At 33.7% G+C, this 15538-nt stretch overlaps 1 protein-coding gene across 1 annotated transcript; it reads left to right on the top strand.

The window, feature by feature from the left end:
* Positions 1 to 1426: 1426 nt before the first annotated feature.
* Positions 1427 to 14439, top strand: Ca-Ma2d (Ca[2+] channel Muscle-specific alpha2/delta subunit). The gene is made up of 11 exons (XM_068284879.1): positions 1427 to 2325; positions 8481 to 9810; positions 9877 to 10104; positions 10164 to 10241; positions 10305 to 10681; positions 10749 to 10900; positions 10962 to 11467; positions 11520 to 11762; positions 11828 to 11921; positions 11977 to 12401; positions 13390 to 14439. Exons 1-11 carry the CDS (start codon positions 2189 to 2191, stop codon positions 13498 to 13500), a joined length of 3681 nt encoding a protein of 1226 aa, XP_068140980.1. The 5' UTR covers positions 1427 to 2188; the 3' UTR covers positions 13501 to 14439.
* Positions 14440 to 15538: the final 1099 nt, after the last annotated feature.

The following is a 15538-nucleotide window of genomic DNA, read 5'->3' as shown; positions in this document are numbered from 1 at the left end:
ACTTCTTGACTGTCAAATACCATTATGCTGATGGCACAGTATTAATATTCCCCACATGGATCAAATATGATAACAAACAGATTTGGATACAGTTGTTTTTTATTCTATGCCTATTCACTCCTAGAAAGTTCTTCGAAACCAAACATACAATTCGTTAGTCTGTATTCTCCATATATACTTAAGGCTTAGCTTAAAGATTTTCAATTTCAATAGAACAAGCCAATTTGGGCAAGAAAATAAACTAAAAGTATACCAAACAGTTATCTGTTGATTCTTTGATTGGAGAAGTCTGCTGTCTTTATTGTTGCTTTTGAGCATGAAATTATTTGAATCCCTTTAATATTAGAATAATGCGATATAATCCCATTTCGAAGTTGACATTTTGGCCAAAGCTACTGAACATATAGAAATAGATGATGATATTTTCTCATGATTTTAAGCCTTTCCTATTAAAATCAAACTTTTATGTCAAACTTTTACAGCGAATTTTGTGCCATCGGGATAACTTAGGAAAACTAATAGAGACCAAAGTCTTTAAGAACTAAAATCAAGCATAATTATTGCTTATGACCATCTACAGATATTTAAAAACCTATTAAAAAAATAATAAAACTAAGAAGTAAAAAGCAGTTAAGTTATATAGTTATTAAACTTAAACAAGTTAATATATGGAGTGGATAGACGAAATAGATTTTAAATACAAAAATAGTTCTATAGTCTTTCAAAAATACTTGACGAAAACAACTTTACGTTAATTTTAAGTTAATGAAGGCCAATGTCTATCATTGGAAGTCTTTAAAAACTATCTCACAATAAACTTAGAATCAAAAGTTCCACAGAAAAAATAAAATGCTCTGAATATTCAGTGTTAACATAAATCCTAAAATACAAGTGTTCATCAAGCATTTGCATATAATAAAGAAATTCTATGAAATATAATGCTTATAATACCATAAAAACGGTTTAGTCATAAAACCAAAAACACAAATCCAAGTATCGTAAAATGTCGTCCACGATTCTTGCAAGTGCCCTCCCCCCATTTTAAAAAATTTTGCGGTCAGCCGTCTTAGCATTGGCTCTCTCTCTCTCTGTTCACCACGAGAAAATTCATGACGCTCTCTGTTATGAATAGGCGGCCAAAAGGAAAAGCGATGAAAAATTGCCGTATTCCCTGATGGCAAAATCAATAGATAAAAGAAAATTCGGAAAAACAGCTGTTTGCCAAGTTGTAAACAAATCTCAAACTAAGGAGAGCAACTAAAAATAGGACAACAAAGAGAGGAACACAGAGTGAGGGAGAGAAAGAGATGGAAGCCTCTTAAGAGAAACTGAGGAAGAGAGAGCCAACAAATTGCTTATAGGCCCCGACAACAGTTCATATGAAAATTTTCGGATATTCCGTTTTTAGTTTTTCGCAGCTCTTCAACGTTGGCGGTTCAAACGATTCGGAAACTAAATTCATCGACTTATCGACTCGTACACACACACACACACACAGACACACATACACCCATACACCTATACACGTAGTGACAGTGTGTGCCATATGTGTAATCAAGAAAGAAATTGTCGGGGTTCCGGCAGTTTATATATAGACAATTTTACGCATAGCTCTAACAACAACAACAAGGAAAATATACGAAAATAAATTTCGAAAAAATACAAAAGATTGAAAGAGAAAAAAAAACGACTTTAATTAGCTTTTTTTCTTCTGATTTTCTTAAATTAAATAAACTTTATGCAATAATAATAATTATCAGTGCGATATATTAATAATATATATAAATATAATATATACATACGTTTTATATTTATTACGCATACGCCGCGTGTGTCTTTGCCTTTTGAGTCTCGTGTGTGTCTGTGTGTTTGTGTGGTGAAAATCAGTCGAACGACTCCGCTGCCGCTGCCACTGCTGTTGTTGGCGTCGCTGTTGGCGTTTTGTGACTCCACCCAAAATTCTATATATTCCCGAAAATTTCATTTTTTTTTTGTGTTGGAGGCAATCTTTCTCTTACTCTACGTGTCTGTGGGATTGCTGGACTGTTCGACTATTGGACTCCCAGTGTCTGTCTGTGTGTTTTGTGCATCGATTGTCAAATGGCAAATGATTGCCCAAACCAAAATTGTATCCCATTAGTAGAACGCAAGCAACAGCAACAAAAACAACAAGGAAAATGCTAGAAAAATGTTTGATTCATGCGAAAAGTTGATGACACATTTCGCTGTCATTTTGACCGCATTTGTAGTCTTGTTGTTGCTATTGCCGCCGCCACATGGCAGCGGTACATCCATTCTGGTGGATGCCTCGGCCGCAGATGAAGCGTAAGTATTATCCTTTTTGAAAACAAGTCAATTAAGGGGCGTGTTCACATCATCATCATCATCGTTCTCCACAGCGGCAGGAGCAGCAGCTCCCCTACCTTAATGCCCTTTCCTTTATACCTCTCCATCCATCTCCTTCGTCGTTGTTTTAGTTGTATTCGTTGTAGTCATCGTCGTCGTCGTCGTCGTCGTCGCCGTCGTTGTCGTAGTCGTTGTAGTCGTCGCATTGTCGACGCGTAGCTCGTTAATTTTTCGTACATTTTATGCTAATTTTGTTGGCAGGCCACCATTTTCCCTCATGTTTCAGCTTTCTGTTTTACAAAAAAAAAAAAAAAAAAAGAATAAAAAATCCCCTCTAGGCATAACTCTAGGTCATGGGGCATGTTGGGCTTATATTCACAGGCAATTTACAGAATTGCTATCTTATCAGTCAGCAGAGTAGCAAACAGCTGTTGTTCTATTTTTATATCCACAAATCGGTTTATATATTTTTTATATTCATAATAAACAAGGAATTAAAGGAAGTAAACATGACCTAGAAAAACAACGTTTATAATATTAAATACTTTCTCCATGAACTTGAACTTACTTAGACTCGATTGGAGCTTATTAGAAAACATTCAGATAATAACAAAAACTTTTGGACACCGACTTTGAATATATTCAAACTTTACCAAGATTTGTGTGACTCACATTGTTAAAATTCCCATTGCTAAATATACATATATTTTCTCTCGATATCGTTTTATTATTTTGGCATGAAGATTGTTTGTTTTTGGTTAAAAAATCTGCAAGTTTAATTTTCTTTGTGGTAAAAAGAATATATTTTAGTGATATAAATGAGTATTCCTTTCATTAATAAGGTAAACCAAAGCTATTTAGATAGGTAAGACAAACTTGACAATTTCAAATTTAAAATAAATGCAGATAGGGAAAGATAATACAGTTTTTAGCTTCTTCAAAATAATTTTGAGAATTTTTTAAATTATAGTTCAAATCAAAAATATCCCATTGATGACTTCTTCGACTCAAATAAAATCAAAGACGAAATTTAAATCGGATCTTACTGCTAGCTTTACATTGAAAAAGAAGCCAATAGGCTAATTAGTAACTACCACTAATACTTTACTGTATGTTCCTGCCAAAATAGGTTATTCCACTAAGCTAATAAATTTAATCATAGTTAGTGCATTCCGTTTAAATAGTTTTAATTGACCTTTGGATCTATTACTATTTTATATGTCATACAGTATTTTCAAAGTCGACTAATTTGTTTTCATTGGCCTTTTCTTATTTTGCGTGTTTAAACGTTTTTGTCTTTTGTTTCGAAACACACATTTCTTATTTTATTCTGGGTGTGTATATGTGTGAGTGTGCGTCAGTGTATGTATTTACCCCCCCAAAGGTCTCTCATTCGTATTTTTTACACTTTCCTACTACCTGACGCCGTTTCTGAAACGCGATGGGTTTGCTTTTCTTCAGACGGAGGGTTAGTATGTCGGGGTTTGAGAATGAACTTTTCATAAGTCACATAAAAGAATTATTTGTCTGACATGCTGACTGCGGTGGGGAAGGGAGTGGGCCAATGGGGGAGCCCCAGACTGAGTGAGGATCCCGTCCAGGTAGGACCCGAGGCCTATTTACGCTTAATGAATATTTTATTGGACATTTGTAAGGACCGCCGTGCTAAAGAGCACGCTGAAATTTGTGCAATTAATTTAAGTAAACACAACCCTAAAAAAAGAGCAAAGAAAAAAGAAAAACAGAATGTTAAGTGAATTTTTTCTTCTTTTTGTATAGGTAGAATTTGTATTTTACTTTCTTTTTCGTTGTCCGTGTCCATTTCCATCTAAAAGCTAAACAATTTTCGGGTGTTTGGGTAAACAGAGAGAAATCTGAACATTAATGTAAAATAAATAAGAAAGAAAAAGCTTTGGAATTTTCTAATTTCATTTTTATGATAATAAAAAAGCCAAGCCCAGAATGTTGATGATGATGACCAATGGCCATTAGCCGAAGAGCAAACCAAAAAAAGTGAGGCAAACAAAATTCATTTGGTTAATTAATTATGAAAAGGACTTGGCGTAATAAGCTAAAAGATTGATATTTATTAAAGGTAATTTAAACAACAAAAATTTGAGGCGAGTTTCATTGAAATTATTTTGTAAATGTTACCAATTATCCTAATGCCAGAAGATCATAACTTTGTATGGATGGCATATGTCGCTTCAAATGCATCTTCTGTACTAACATTAATGCTTTTTCTTAGAATTTTGGAATGGTCGAGAAAGGAAAGTAAAGTAAACGATGAAAATATTAACTTCAAATTTAATTACATATTTAATATCCAAATCTTAATCCAAGACTTCAATGTTCTCTAAGTTTACCGTATAGGACATGAACTTGGTAGATAAACAGACTTTCAAAGAGTCTTTGAAGGTGTGACAAATTCTGTTAATGTTGATTTTTGGCTTTAAGTCTCTGAGACCCATATTTATTTGTGTGGAAAAAGAGATTTAGTGACTTTGATATGCCATTAATAGAGTTATAATGTATAATAGAAATATTGGCTCATAACATTAAATTTTGTTATTCGATAATGATAATTTGTGTTTCTTCTCCAAGTCACTTGTAATTTGATAAATTTGGGGTTTAATATAAACATTATCGTTATGGACAGAATTGCTGACTTCGCTGACCTATGACATTTTGCAGCGTTGACATTTTTGGCCTCTCAATAACGTATACGCACGGTGTGACAGCTAAACTTAAGAATTAATATTGGCATGCAACTTATATTGATGTTAAAGATAATGCAATTGAAAATCTCGCACATTTAAGATAGTTTAACTCAGAAAGCCTTATTTAAGTTTAAGATTAAAAAAAAATTTATAGTTATGAGTTAAATTAAATCAGTTGTAAAAAGAAGAATTTAAATATTGTTTCTCGTTTAATGTTTTATAACTATTAGTTCGAATTATTACTTATACATTTTAGTTGTTTATTTATTTAAAATTTGTTAAGTAGTTGTCAATACGATTTAAGTAATTTTTGTTCTTTGCCATAGAATTCGTTTAAAAAATAAAATCATAAATCAATTCATTGAACTAATGACATCAAAAAATGAATCAAATACCTAAAAATAACGACAACCGATTAAATATCAAAAACTACAAATGTTTTTGACGCTAACTTTAGAATTTTAAACGATGAACAAACATCAATTTAAAAAGCATCAAGAAATATGTATTTATTTTAATATCATATGGACATACATATGTATATGTGTATATTTTTGGAAACTGTGACTTCCTGGGACTTTGATTTGACGTCTATCCTTGGGCCTTTAGTCACAACAACTTTTCTAAATTGAATAAAAAAAAAAGCCCAAACAAAACGTCAGCAAATTTGCCCTGGCTCATAAATTTAGATTAAGTAAAAATCCAATTAGCAAAATACTTCAAAGACGCATAAATAATCAAATATTTATGAAAACAGCCGCAAGAAAAATTATTATATCACGTCCAAAAACGAAATCAAATTAACGCTACAAAATGCCCACAATGTTTTCTTTTATGGTTTTATGGTCTCGGTCATTACAGGAGAAGTGAAAGTGAAGTCACTTTGAAATACCCTGTATAAAGTAGGGCCAAAAGGCAGGCTCTTAAAAGGGTCAAAACAGAGTTGGTTTTAATATACATATATCTATGGAACTTATTTGAATGAAAATTTTATGAAGTCTGAAAGTAGTATAGAAGTAGTTAAATTAATCCAAATGAAATATCTCGGATCTAACCAAGGCCTTAAGTCGAATCATATATGTATGTATATCCTTTAGTACAAAGTATACGAAGGACTAAATAGGGCATATTATTACATATTCTTTCTAACAAAGTATATGAAGGATGAAATATCGCTCTCTATGTCTTTTTATTTGATTAAGCTAGCCAATAAAGATATTTTCATGTTTTGAATATACCCATTATCAGTTAATAGGATAGCAGGGTAAAAAGTCTAAGCCAATATCGTGTGAATGTTAATAGAATATGAACTATCTAGTCGGGGTAATAAAAATGCAATGTGTTGTATTGTAGAATTGTAATATAAACACAATGTAATGGCAAGAAAAAACTTGGCAATGGATAAGAATGCGAGAAACTGACTAAATTTAATTGAACAACTAACAAACAAAAAAAAAAAAAAAAACACAGAGATAAAATGACAGAAACAAACACAATTTGACTTTGGGCCAAGCTCTTTTTCTCCCTCTCTTAAGTGTTTGACAGGCCGGTTATATGCAGTCCCACAACATATACAATCTGTTTTTATGTGTGTGTGTGTGTATGTTTATGTAGACAAGTTTATAAACTGTGTCAAAGGCAACGTCAGTGAAATGAAAATGGCCGAAGTAGTCAACGTTGCCCGCAGCAGCGGCTGCGGCAGCGGCGGCGGCGGCGACATCAAAAGCCACAACAAGAGTGTCCCCCGTTAGTCCCTGCCAGGCAATTTGTTGGCATGGTGAGAGAGTAAGAGCGTCTAAGTGTAAGAGTGAGCTAGCTAGATGTATGTGTGTGTGTATGTTTGTGGCATGCGCAAGTTTATGATAAATATGCTTACATCGAACTATTATATCTTTATAATGGGACACACATGGCTAAGACGAATCGTCTATGCACTGCAATCCAATAATCAAAAATCTAAAACTTTACTTAACCTTTTAAGTTAAAGTAATAAGAACCTTTCTTCTGTCCTTACCACAATCTCTTTATTTCGGAAGGCCATTAATATCTGTTTTCTAGATAAATTTGAATTAGGTTTGTTTTCAATTCCATTCGAATGATTTGTTAAAACAAACAATAAGCACACTTATGTTTAAGTCTATTGGCCATATGGTTAATACCAATTCAAAAATATTTTTATGGTTTTTTAATAGCAGAATCGTTTTATTCGTTTGAATTTAATTACAATTTGGGCTGCACTTAGCTTAACAAGAATATCGACAATACATGGACTAATTTTGCCAAAATTTCGGTAATAACATCACCATTATACTCATATTCATGCTTATCGAAAATAATCTTAATAAAGTTGGATAACTCTGCGTATACGTAATTGTTTGTCGACTAGACTTTGCTGACCGCTTCTGTCTACAAAAATAAATAAACTGCGCACCACTGTAATAATTTGGCATATATATGATTGTAAATTGGAATGAATGGAAAGTGCAGATGAAAAATAGAAAATGAGATCAACAACAAGAAAACAACTTCAGTTGCAGCTGGCCAATAATTAATGATATATTTTGTTGTTTACCTTTAATCATGTCGGCAATGCACATACAGTGAAGTCTCTTCTAAGCGAACCATAAATGTTTTCTTCTTTAGAAAATAATAAAGTCTAGAAAATATAGTTGTATGATGTTTTCGATTTCAAAAATAGTTAATGAAAACTAAAAAACATGCTTACAAAAAATTCTTAAAAAAGAAAATATTGCTCTTTAAGGAAATTTAAACAACTTTTTAAGTATCAAATTTTTATAATATTCTCTTTAATTTGTGTAAAAAGAAACACATATTCATGATACGACCTTTTACCTCAATAATGAAATATTATTAATTTTTTTTTTTAAAAATTTTTAAATTCTTAAGCACCCATAATAACGGTAGTCGAATGAGCCCTGTTAAACGTTTTGCTCTGTTTTCTGTTCTTTGACCCAGAAATTATCATTTATCTCCGATCTTAGCTATATAGCTAAGCAAATCATTGCTCTAGGGTATATTCGTTTTAAATAGAGAATTTAATTTAAAATAAATTAAGAGAAAATTTATGAAAATGTTCTTTAGTATGCGCGCGCAGGCACTTGTTGATTGAGGTCTCTCCGAATATGTTTCTGCTGCTCTCTGAGTTTTTCCCTATTTTCACCAACAAAAACCTACAGAGCAAACAGCTGTTTGAGGTAGGAATTGTCGACGCGGCGTCGCCAGCGCTAAAAAAAAAAGGCAACTTTCTTCAGTGTAAACATCTACATATGTATGTATGTATGTAGAACACCTTCACATCCCCTCAGCACCTTGTCCCCTAATTAAATTAGCGAGTAAAAGAATCGGACAGGTGGTTGAACTTGTGATTGAATTTTTGTTCTCTTAATTTCGCAGGGTCCGCAAATGGGCAACTACATTTGGTGACGAACTCTTCGAGCTGGCCCAAAAGATCACAAAATCACAGGAAATTCGAGCTAAGTACGTGGAAAATAACGCCGTTGTCGAGCTAAAAGATGGTAACAAACTAATCAAATCCATAACGGCCAATGTGGCCAAGATGTTGGTTCGGAAAACAGAAGCCGTGCGTTGTATACAACAGAAAGCGGAAGAGGTGCACAAAAGTGTTCAATTCAATTGGTCATTTAAGGTTACGAATGCTACTTATAGCTTCTACTCCAGTAAATACTCCAAATTCAATGGAAATAGTAGTGAAAAGTGGCCAAACTCGGTAGATAATGAGACCACCATGTATAGGACTATGGATCTGAATCCGGATACGCATTTCTATAATCAGGCTGTTAATACGAACTATAGTTCGGTGCACGTGCCATCGAATGTTTGGGACCGTGCGCCAAGGGTGATGAAGACCATCGATTGGTCAGAGAAGTTAGATGAGGTTTTCAGACAAAATTACCAATCTGATCCGGCATTATCTTGGCAATATTTTGGTTCCGATACCGGTATTCTGCGACATTATCCGGCCTCTCAATGGATCGATATGAAGGCAAGTTCCCAAGATGCCGATACATATGATTGTCGCAAAAGATCGTGGTATATAGAAACGGCAACATGTTCAAAGGACATTGTTATACTGTTGGATCATTCGGGTTCTATGACTGGGTTTCGTCATCATGTCGCAAAATTTACCATACGCAGCATTCTGGATACTTTCTCCAACAATGATTTCTTTACCATTTTCCGCTATTCCGCCGAAGTTGAGGATATTATTCCATGCTTTAGTAACGCCTTGGTTCAGGCCACACCCGAGAATATTGAAGTTTTCAATGATGCTATTTCCAAATTGCCAGACCCAGAGGGTTATGCCAATTTGACTTTAGCCTATGAGAAGGCATTTCAATTGCTTACCACCTACCATAAGAAGCGTGGCTGTAATGGCACCTGCAATCAGGCAATTATGTTGGTCACCGATGGCGTAGCTGGTAATACCACCGAAGTATTCCAGAAATACAATTGGGGTAATGGGGAAAATGGTACTAGCAACATGGATGTACGAATTTTCACCTATCTGTTGGGCAAAGAGGTGACCAAAGTGCGCGAAATTCAATGGATGGCTTGCCTAAATCGTGGCTACTATTCGCATGTCCAGACACTAGACGAAGTTCACGAAGAGGTTCTGAAATATGTGGACGTTATAGCCACTCCATTGGTCCTGCAAAAAAAGGAGCATCCGCCCACTTGGACCCATGCATTTACCGATAAAACGGTGAGTTAAGGATAAATAGTAGGCGAATAACATGTTCACTTACCCTTACCCATAAATTTGTTGCAGTATGATCCAAAATCCAAATCGGAACATCGACCACGTCTTATGATAGCCGTGGGTGTGCCTGCTTTTAATAATTTCGAAGGCATTGAGAACGGCACGAGTGGTTACTTTGAGGATGAGAATGCCACATTCAATGAAGATAATATGGCAGATGTTAGAGCTCGTCTTTTGGGTGTTGCTGGTACCGATATACCAGTTGACGATGTAGATAAACTAACCCTACCATATAAGGTAAGTACACCAAATTCAGTTCTTCAACTTGAGCTTATCTATCTTTTAACTACTTGCAGTTGGGTGTCAATGGCTACTCCTTTGTCGTGTCTAACAATGGCTATGTTTTACTCCATCCTGATCTGAGACCCATTGGTGTAAGCAAACATTTCAAATTCTTAATATTTTGCCTAAATAATGTTGTTGAATCTTTTTTTCAGAATAATGGCAAAATGAATCCCAACTATAATAGTATAGATTTCACTGAAGTTGAACATCTTTTTGAGGATACTGCTCCCAGAGAGCCGGGACAATCTATACTCAATATACGCAATGCTCTGGTGCGTCATGAGGCCATGAATTTCAAGGATATTTCGGTTAAATTTCATTACGATAAAATGCGTCGGGTTTCAGAGGAAAAACAAGACTATTTTTTGGCTCCATTACCAAAGACGCCGTTTACCTTGGGCATTGCCATGCCTAGTGAGTATGGAAAAACTTGGATTAAAGTGGCCGATATAGTGACCAAGCAAATGCACAATAAGGTCGATATAAGAGATTTCTTTCTTGGTGACAATTGGAAAATCCATCCAGAGTGGTAAGAGTGGTTAATCTATTACAAAAGACATTCTTTAAACTTAAATCTATTTCCTTGTTTTTTTTAGGGTCTATTGCAAATATCATTATCTAGAGGGTCATGAATTTGATACCCCTGAGGCGGAATTGCGTGAATTCTTGGATAAAATGGTGAAAAGAGATTGGAAATGGTCCGAACAGTATGCCGAAGATGAATCCGATTGGGACTCAAAAGAAGAGTGTAAGCTAAACAATGTCATAACAGATTCTTTTGATAATTAATTATCTTTGGTTTTTCTTAGTGAATTGTGGACGCAAAACGTTGGGAGATGATGCCTACTATTGCAACAAGGAGTTGGTTAACTTACTTATCCTGGATGCCAAGGTAACCAATTCCAGTTATGGCGAATGGAAATTCGAAAACGAACAGGAACGTCGATTATTTGAAAGTTTTGGAGCCCATTTACGTTTTGTTGCCACCATGAGTGGCTTGACACGTTGGCAATTTATTTACGGTGAGGTGGAAGTGGATACAGACCGTGAGTTTGGTGATTATCATACAACGGCTATCGATGAGACGTGGTATAAGAGTGCAATATTGCAACATCATGCCGATCGTACCGAAAGTTTTGTATACTCCGTAAAACATTACAACGATCCTTTGGAGGAAAGTGACCTCAAAGTGACGGCATCACATGCGATATTCCATCGGGAAGATACCAAAGAAGCCCCGGGCAATGTAGTTGGCTTTCAGTTCTCCCATGCAAAGATGTGGGAACGCTTCTTTAATATCACCGCCCAGGATCATGTAAGTTATGGCAACTGAAGAAACACATTTTGTTACATAAATTTCCTTTTAGTGTAATAAATGCATGCCCATCTGTACGGACGACGATGTGGATTGTGTGGTCATTGATAATAACGCCTATATTGTAATTGGTCAAAATATAAATACTACGGGCAAGTTCTTTGGTGAAATCCATGGTGATGTTATGACCGTGATGGTAGAGAAGGAAATCTTTCAAAGCATTGATGTCTATGACTATCAGCAACAGTGCAAAGTTGAACCCATCGTTCCGGCTAGTGGACACAATTTATTGCATGTAAGTCCATCGGAAATATATCAAAGAGTATGAAAGATCTCAAATGTCGGTTCTATATTATATAGCCCACACGATTGTTAAGTCTTGGCTGGAAATGGTTAATTGCTGAGCTCTTTTGGCAATATCAGAGAATACAGTGGTGGGTGGATGGCGCACCATGTAAGTAAAAATAAATAACGTTATGATATAGCTTATCAATTAATGATCTTCACAGTTATGGAGTACACGGATGAAATTGAAGATGAGTACGTGGCCGTCGGTGATAGCAATGCCGGTTCGGCTGGCAAGCCCAAAGAGGATAGCGATGATGATGATGCCTTATTCCAAGAACCCGATGCAGAACCCACATACAAGCCCTGCGATATGCGCTCTACACTCTATGCCCTCCAGCCAGCCAAACTATTGGCTTTCAATGACTACATAGAAGCGCCATCGACTCGACCATTTTTGGTTAAGAAAATTCCCAATTCCAATCTCTTGCTGGTGGTAGTCAATGTTCTAATGCCAACGCGTAACATTCGTTTAACAACCGAACCTCAACGAATCCTGGACTATACTAAGGAGTTTCCATGCTATAAATTAAACATGAGTGACTATGAAAGGCGACGGCTGGAAGATTGCTATACCAAGCACAAGGATGTAAGTACATATGAACTTTAAGGAAACCATTGTTTTTTATTTTCATTGAAATTTTCTTGGTCATAAGAGGGGTATAGATATATATTGATTTCGTATATGATATATTCATCTTGAGTAAATCATTTAAGTTTATACGATTCTTCGTTAAGAGTCTTTGGGTCAGTCTGTCACCCTACCATAATACTTTGGATGCACATGGTAGGACGACACCCAAGACTCTGCCTTTGTCCTCTAGTTTACCACGAAACCAATTACACAAAAGATTCTTGTTAAGTTTACAATTTGTTTGTTTATCACTTTATTTTACTTCTGTTAGAAAGACTGAACTACCTCCAGAGATGTGGTCCTTAAATATACCTCAGAAGGGCTGATCAATGGCTTGAGAGAAGGTTGCCCTTCTGGTTAAGTCAGCCAAGCAGGTTTGACTACAAAAACTGCTTATGCAATGATAAGAAGTTAGTATTGTGTCAAACGATAAAGTGCTTACTTTAGATATAGGAAGTCAATAATGGAATGGTTTGGATTGATATGGGTGATACAATGTTCTTAAGCTTATATGAGATGTGTTTGTTGTGAACTTGGCTAATATTTTTTGAACAGGTCATTAATGGGCGAAATCCGAGTTTGTAATCAGAATCATCGTACCCAAATTAGTACCTCTTAAATTTAAAGTTACAAAAAATGATGTCATGAACATAAGACTTTAAAATATGTATAATTCTTGTTTAACAAAGCGTTTACGCGTTACCGTCAAAAAGATAAATATTTTAAAAGTATGTACTAAAAGTTTTGATAATAATAAAAAAATGTAAAGTGTAGTTTGACTTTCATAATCAAAAAGGGCCTAAGACTAAGTTCCCAGTTAGTCTGACAGAACTTTATGCGAATATAATACTTTAAGGTATTCCATTATACACATTAACGAAACTTTATTTATCTTTGTCATACACATATATATAAATTTGTAAATTTTGTCATCTATCTTTAGGAGGAACTGTACACCTATTGCGGCAATGCGTCGAGGCTGAGTCTATCGCTATACCTGATGCCGTTGACCATTATTTTGATGTTTTACCTAACGCGCTGCTTTATGCGTTAGAAATATACAAAACCCCGATAGAAATACTTTATATATATATACCATATACGAATCTGTTTTTTGTTAATTTCTTTTTAAGTTTAACACTTTAAAAACTATAATGAAAACTAGTGAAATGTTTAAGAACCAGCAAAACAAAACAAAAAAAAATAGCACAATTTCGATTATTTATTTGAAATACAAAAAAAATGCAAAATAATAATTGCAGACAACCTTTAGACTTGTATCAACATACGCCAAATGTTAGGAGATAACGAAATTTCTTATTTTCGTGTTTTCTCAACAAAATCAAGTTATACATACATACATAACATAAAAAAAACATGTTTCATTGAAATTTTAATAATGGTACAATCCAATGCCAAATATTAAAAACAAAGAATATAACAAACAAACAAAAACGTGTGTAAGATGTAAATGAGCATAATTTTAATGACAATTATTTTTGTAATTTTATAAAACATAAAAACAAACTTCATTTTTTTTACATATATATAAATGGAACGAAAATGAAAATAAACAAAAATAAATTAAGAAGATATACAAAACAATCTTACACACACACACAAACACAGACACAAATCGACATAGTTAACTCTGGCAAAAAAGTCCTTCCTTACTTCCTTTTGTAGCCCAACTGAAAATATATATATTTCTAACAACATTCATTAGCTTTTTCGGTGTATACAATCTATGAGTAAATCAAGGAACATGTAATTATAAACATAAAATGGATTTTTAACCTTCATATACACAAAATGTTTATAAATTTAATATAAAATTATCGTACTTGATTTACAGTCACACGAAAAAAAACCTATTTAAAGCGCACAATTACACACACACACTCACAGAAAAAAAATAGGACCACCTCTGAAAAAGTATTTAATACAATTTCTAACAAAAACTTAGCAAGAACAAAGAAAGAACAAGCAAAAATTTAAAATCTTACGTTAACTAACAATATTTTTTGTCTTTGGTTGTTTATATCTTTACACTTAGCAACATTTACACACATAAAAAAAAGAACAACAACAAACTGGAAGTTAACTTCGAACACATCGAAGTTGATATGTCCTTGCAATGATATTTGAAAAGTTGAGACAACTACTTACATGAGCCGATTTTAGTTGGACTAAATTGTGAGCCTAATTAAACAAATTTATGCATTCATTCAAATTGTTCTGAACTAAGGGAACTTGAACATTTCTATACGTTAGCGAATCATTGAACCAAATTAGCCTCAAACAATCATTGGAAGAGAATTCAGCCAAGTTGATCTAAGGATCAACGATTTTAGAATCTGAAAATGTCTAGTAGCAAATGTTATAAAAAATTTCAACTATTTATGTAAACATTGCAAGAGCATACAAAAAACTTTATAAAATAACAAACCTAATTGCCTTTGTATCGTATTTTTCGGAATGTGGAAACATTTTATGAACTTTATGAATTTATAAATAAAAATTTTTTAAATTAAGATTCTTTTCAATGAAATCAAAACAAAACAAAAAAACAAACAATACCAAATAAAAAATCTTGAATGAATATGAAACAGTTAACTATTAAATGTAATTTAAAAATGAAAACAAAACATAAAATAAACAATATTACTAATAATATTTATTTTTTGGAGTGTTTAAACGTTGTTAAATTTAAGAAAAAGTTTAAATCTAAATGTCGTATACAAGGTTTAAGTCTCGAAAACAAATAAACTTTCATATAATTTCATATTTAACAATTTCTCAAAAATAAATGTCAACAAAATCTTTTCCCTGTATACACATTATAAGCAAAATGTCCACTAACTAAAACTTTAAACAGAAAACAAAATATACAAGAAAAGAAAAAAACCAAACAAAATTAGTAAGAAAATAAAATATTTTAAAAATTTCCTTAGCAAAATAATTATAAAAACAAAAAAAATGCATTAGACACAATTCATATGCAAAAAAAAAAAAAATTCAATGTTTAAAACAAAAAACGGTTTAAAACTGATCAAATATTGTACACAAAACATAAAAAGCAACAAGAAATC

The sequence above is a fragment of the Drosophila tropicalis genome, unplaced genomic scaffold, assembly GCF_018151085.1.
Source record: "Drosophila tropicalis isolate 14030-0801.00 unplaced genomic scaffold, ASM1815108v1 contig_393, whole genome shotgun sequence".
Lineage (NCBI taxonomy): Eukaryota > Metazoa > Arthropoda > Insecta > Diptera > Drosophilidae > Drosophila > Drosophila tropicalis.
The sequence above is the reverse complement of the archived record's forward strand: the minus strand, read 5'-3'. Positions and strand labels throughout refer to the sequence as shown.

Excerpts from the sequence above, each read along its gene's own strand:
- Ca-Ma2d (XM_068284879.1), top strand. The coding sequence starts at position 2,189 with ATGTTTGATTCATGCGAAAAGTTGATGACACATTTCGCTGTCATTTTG. Across the intron at positions 10,901-10,961 it reads TTGGGACTCAAAAGAAGAGT|TGAATTGTGGACGCAAAACG; the intron begins GTAAGCTAAACA and ends GGTTTTTCTTAG. Across the intron at positions 11,922-11,976 it reads GTGGGTGGATGGCGCACCAT|TTATGGAGTACACGGATGAA; the intron begins GTAAGTAAAAAT and ends TGATCTTCACAG.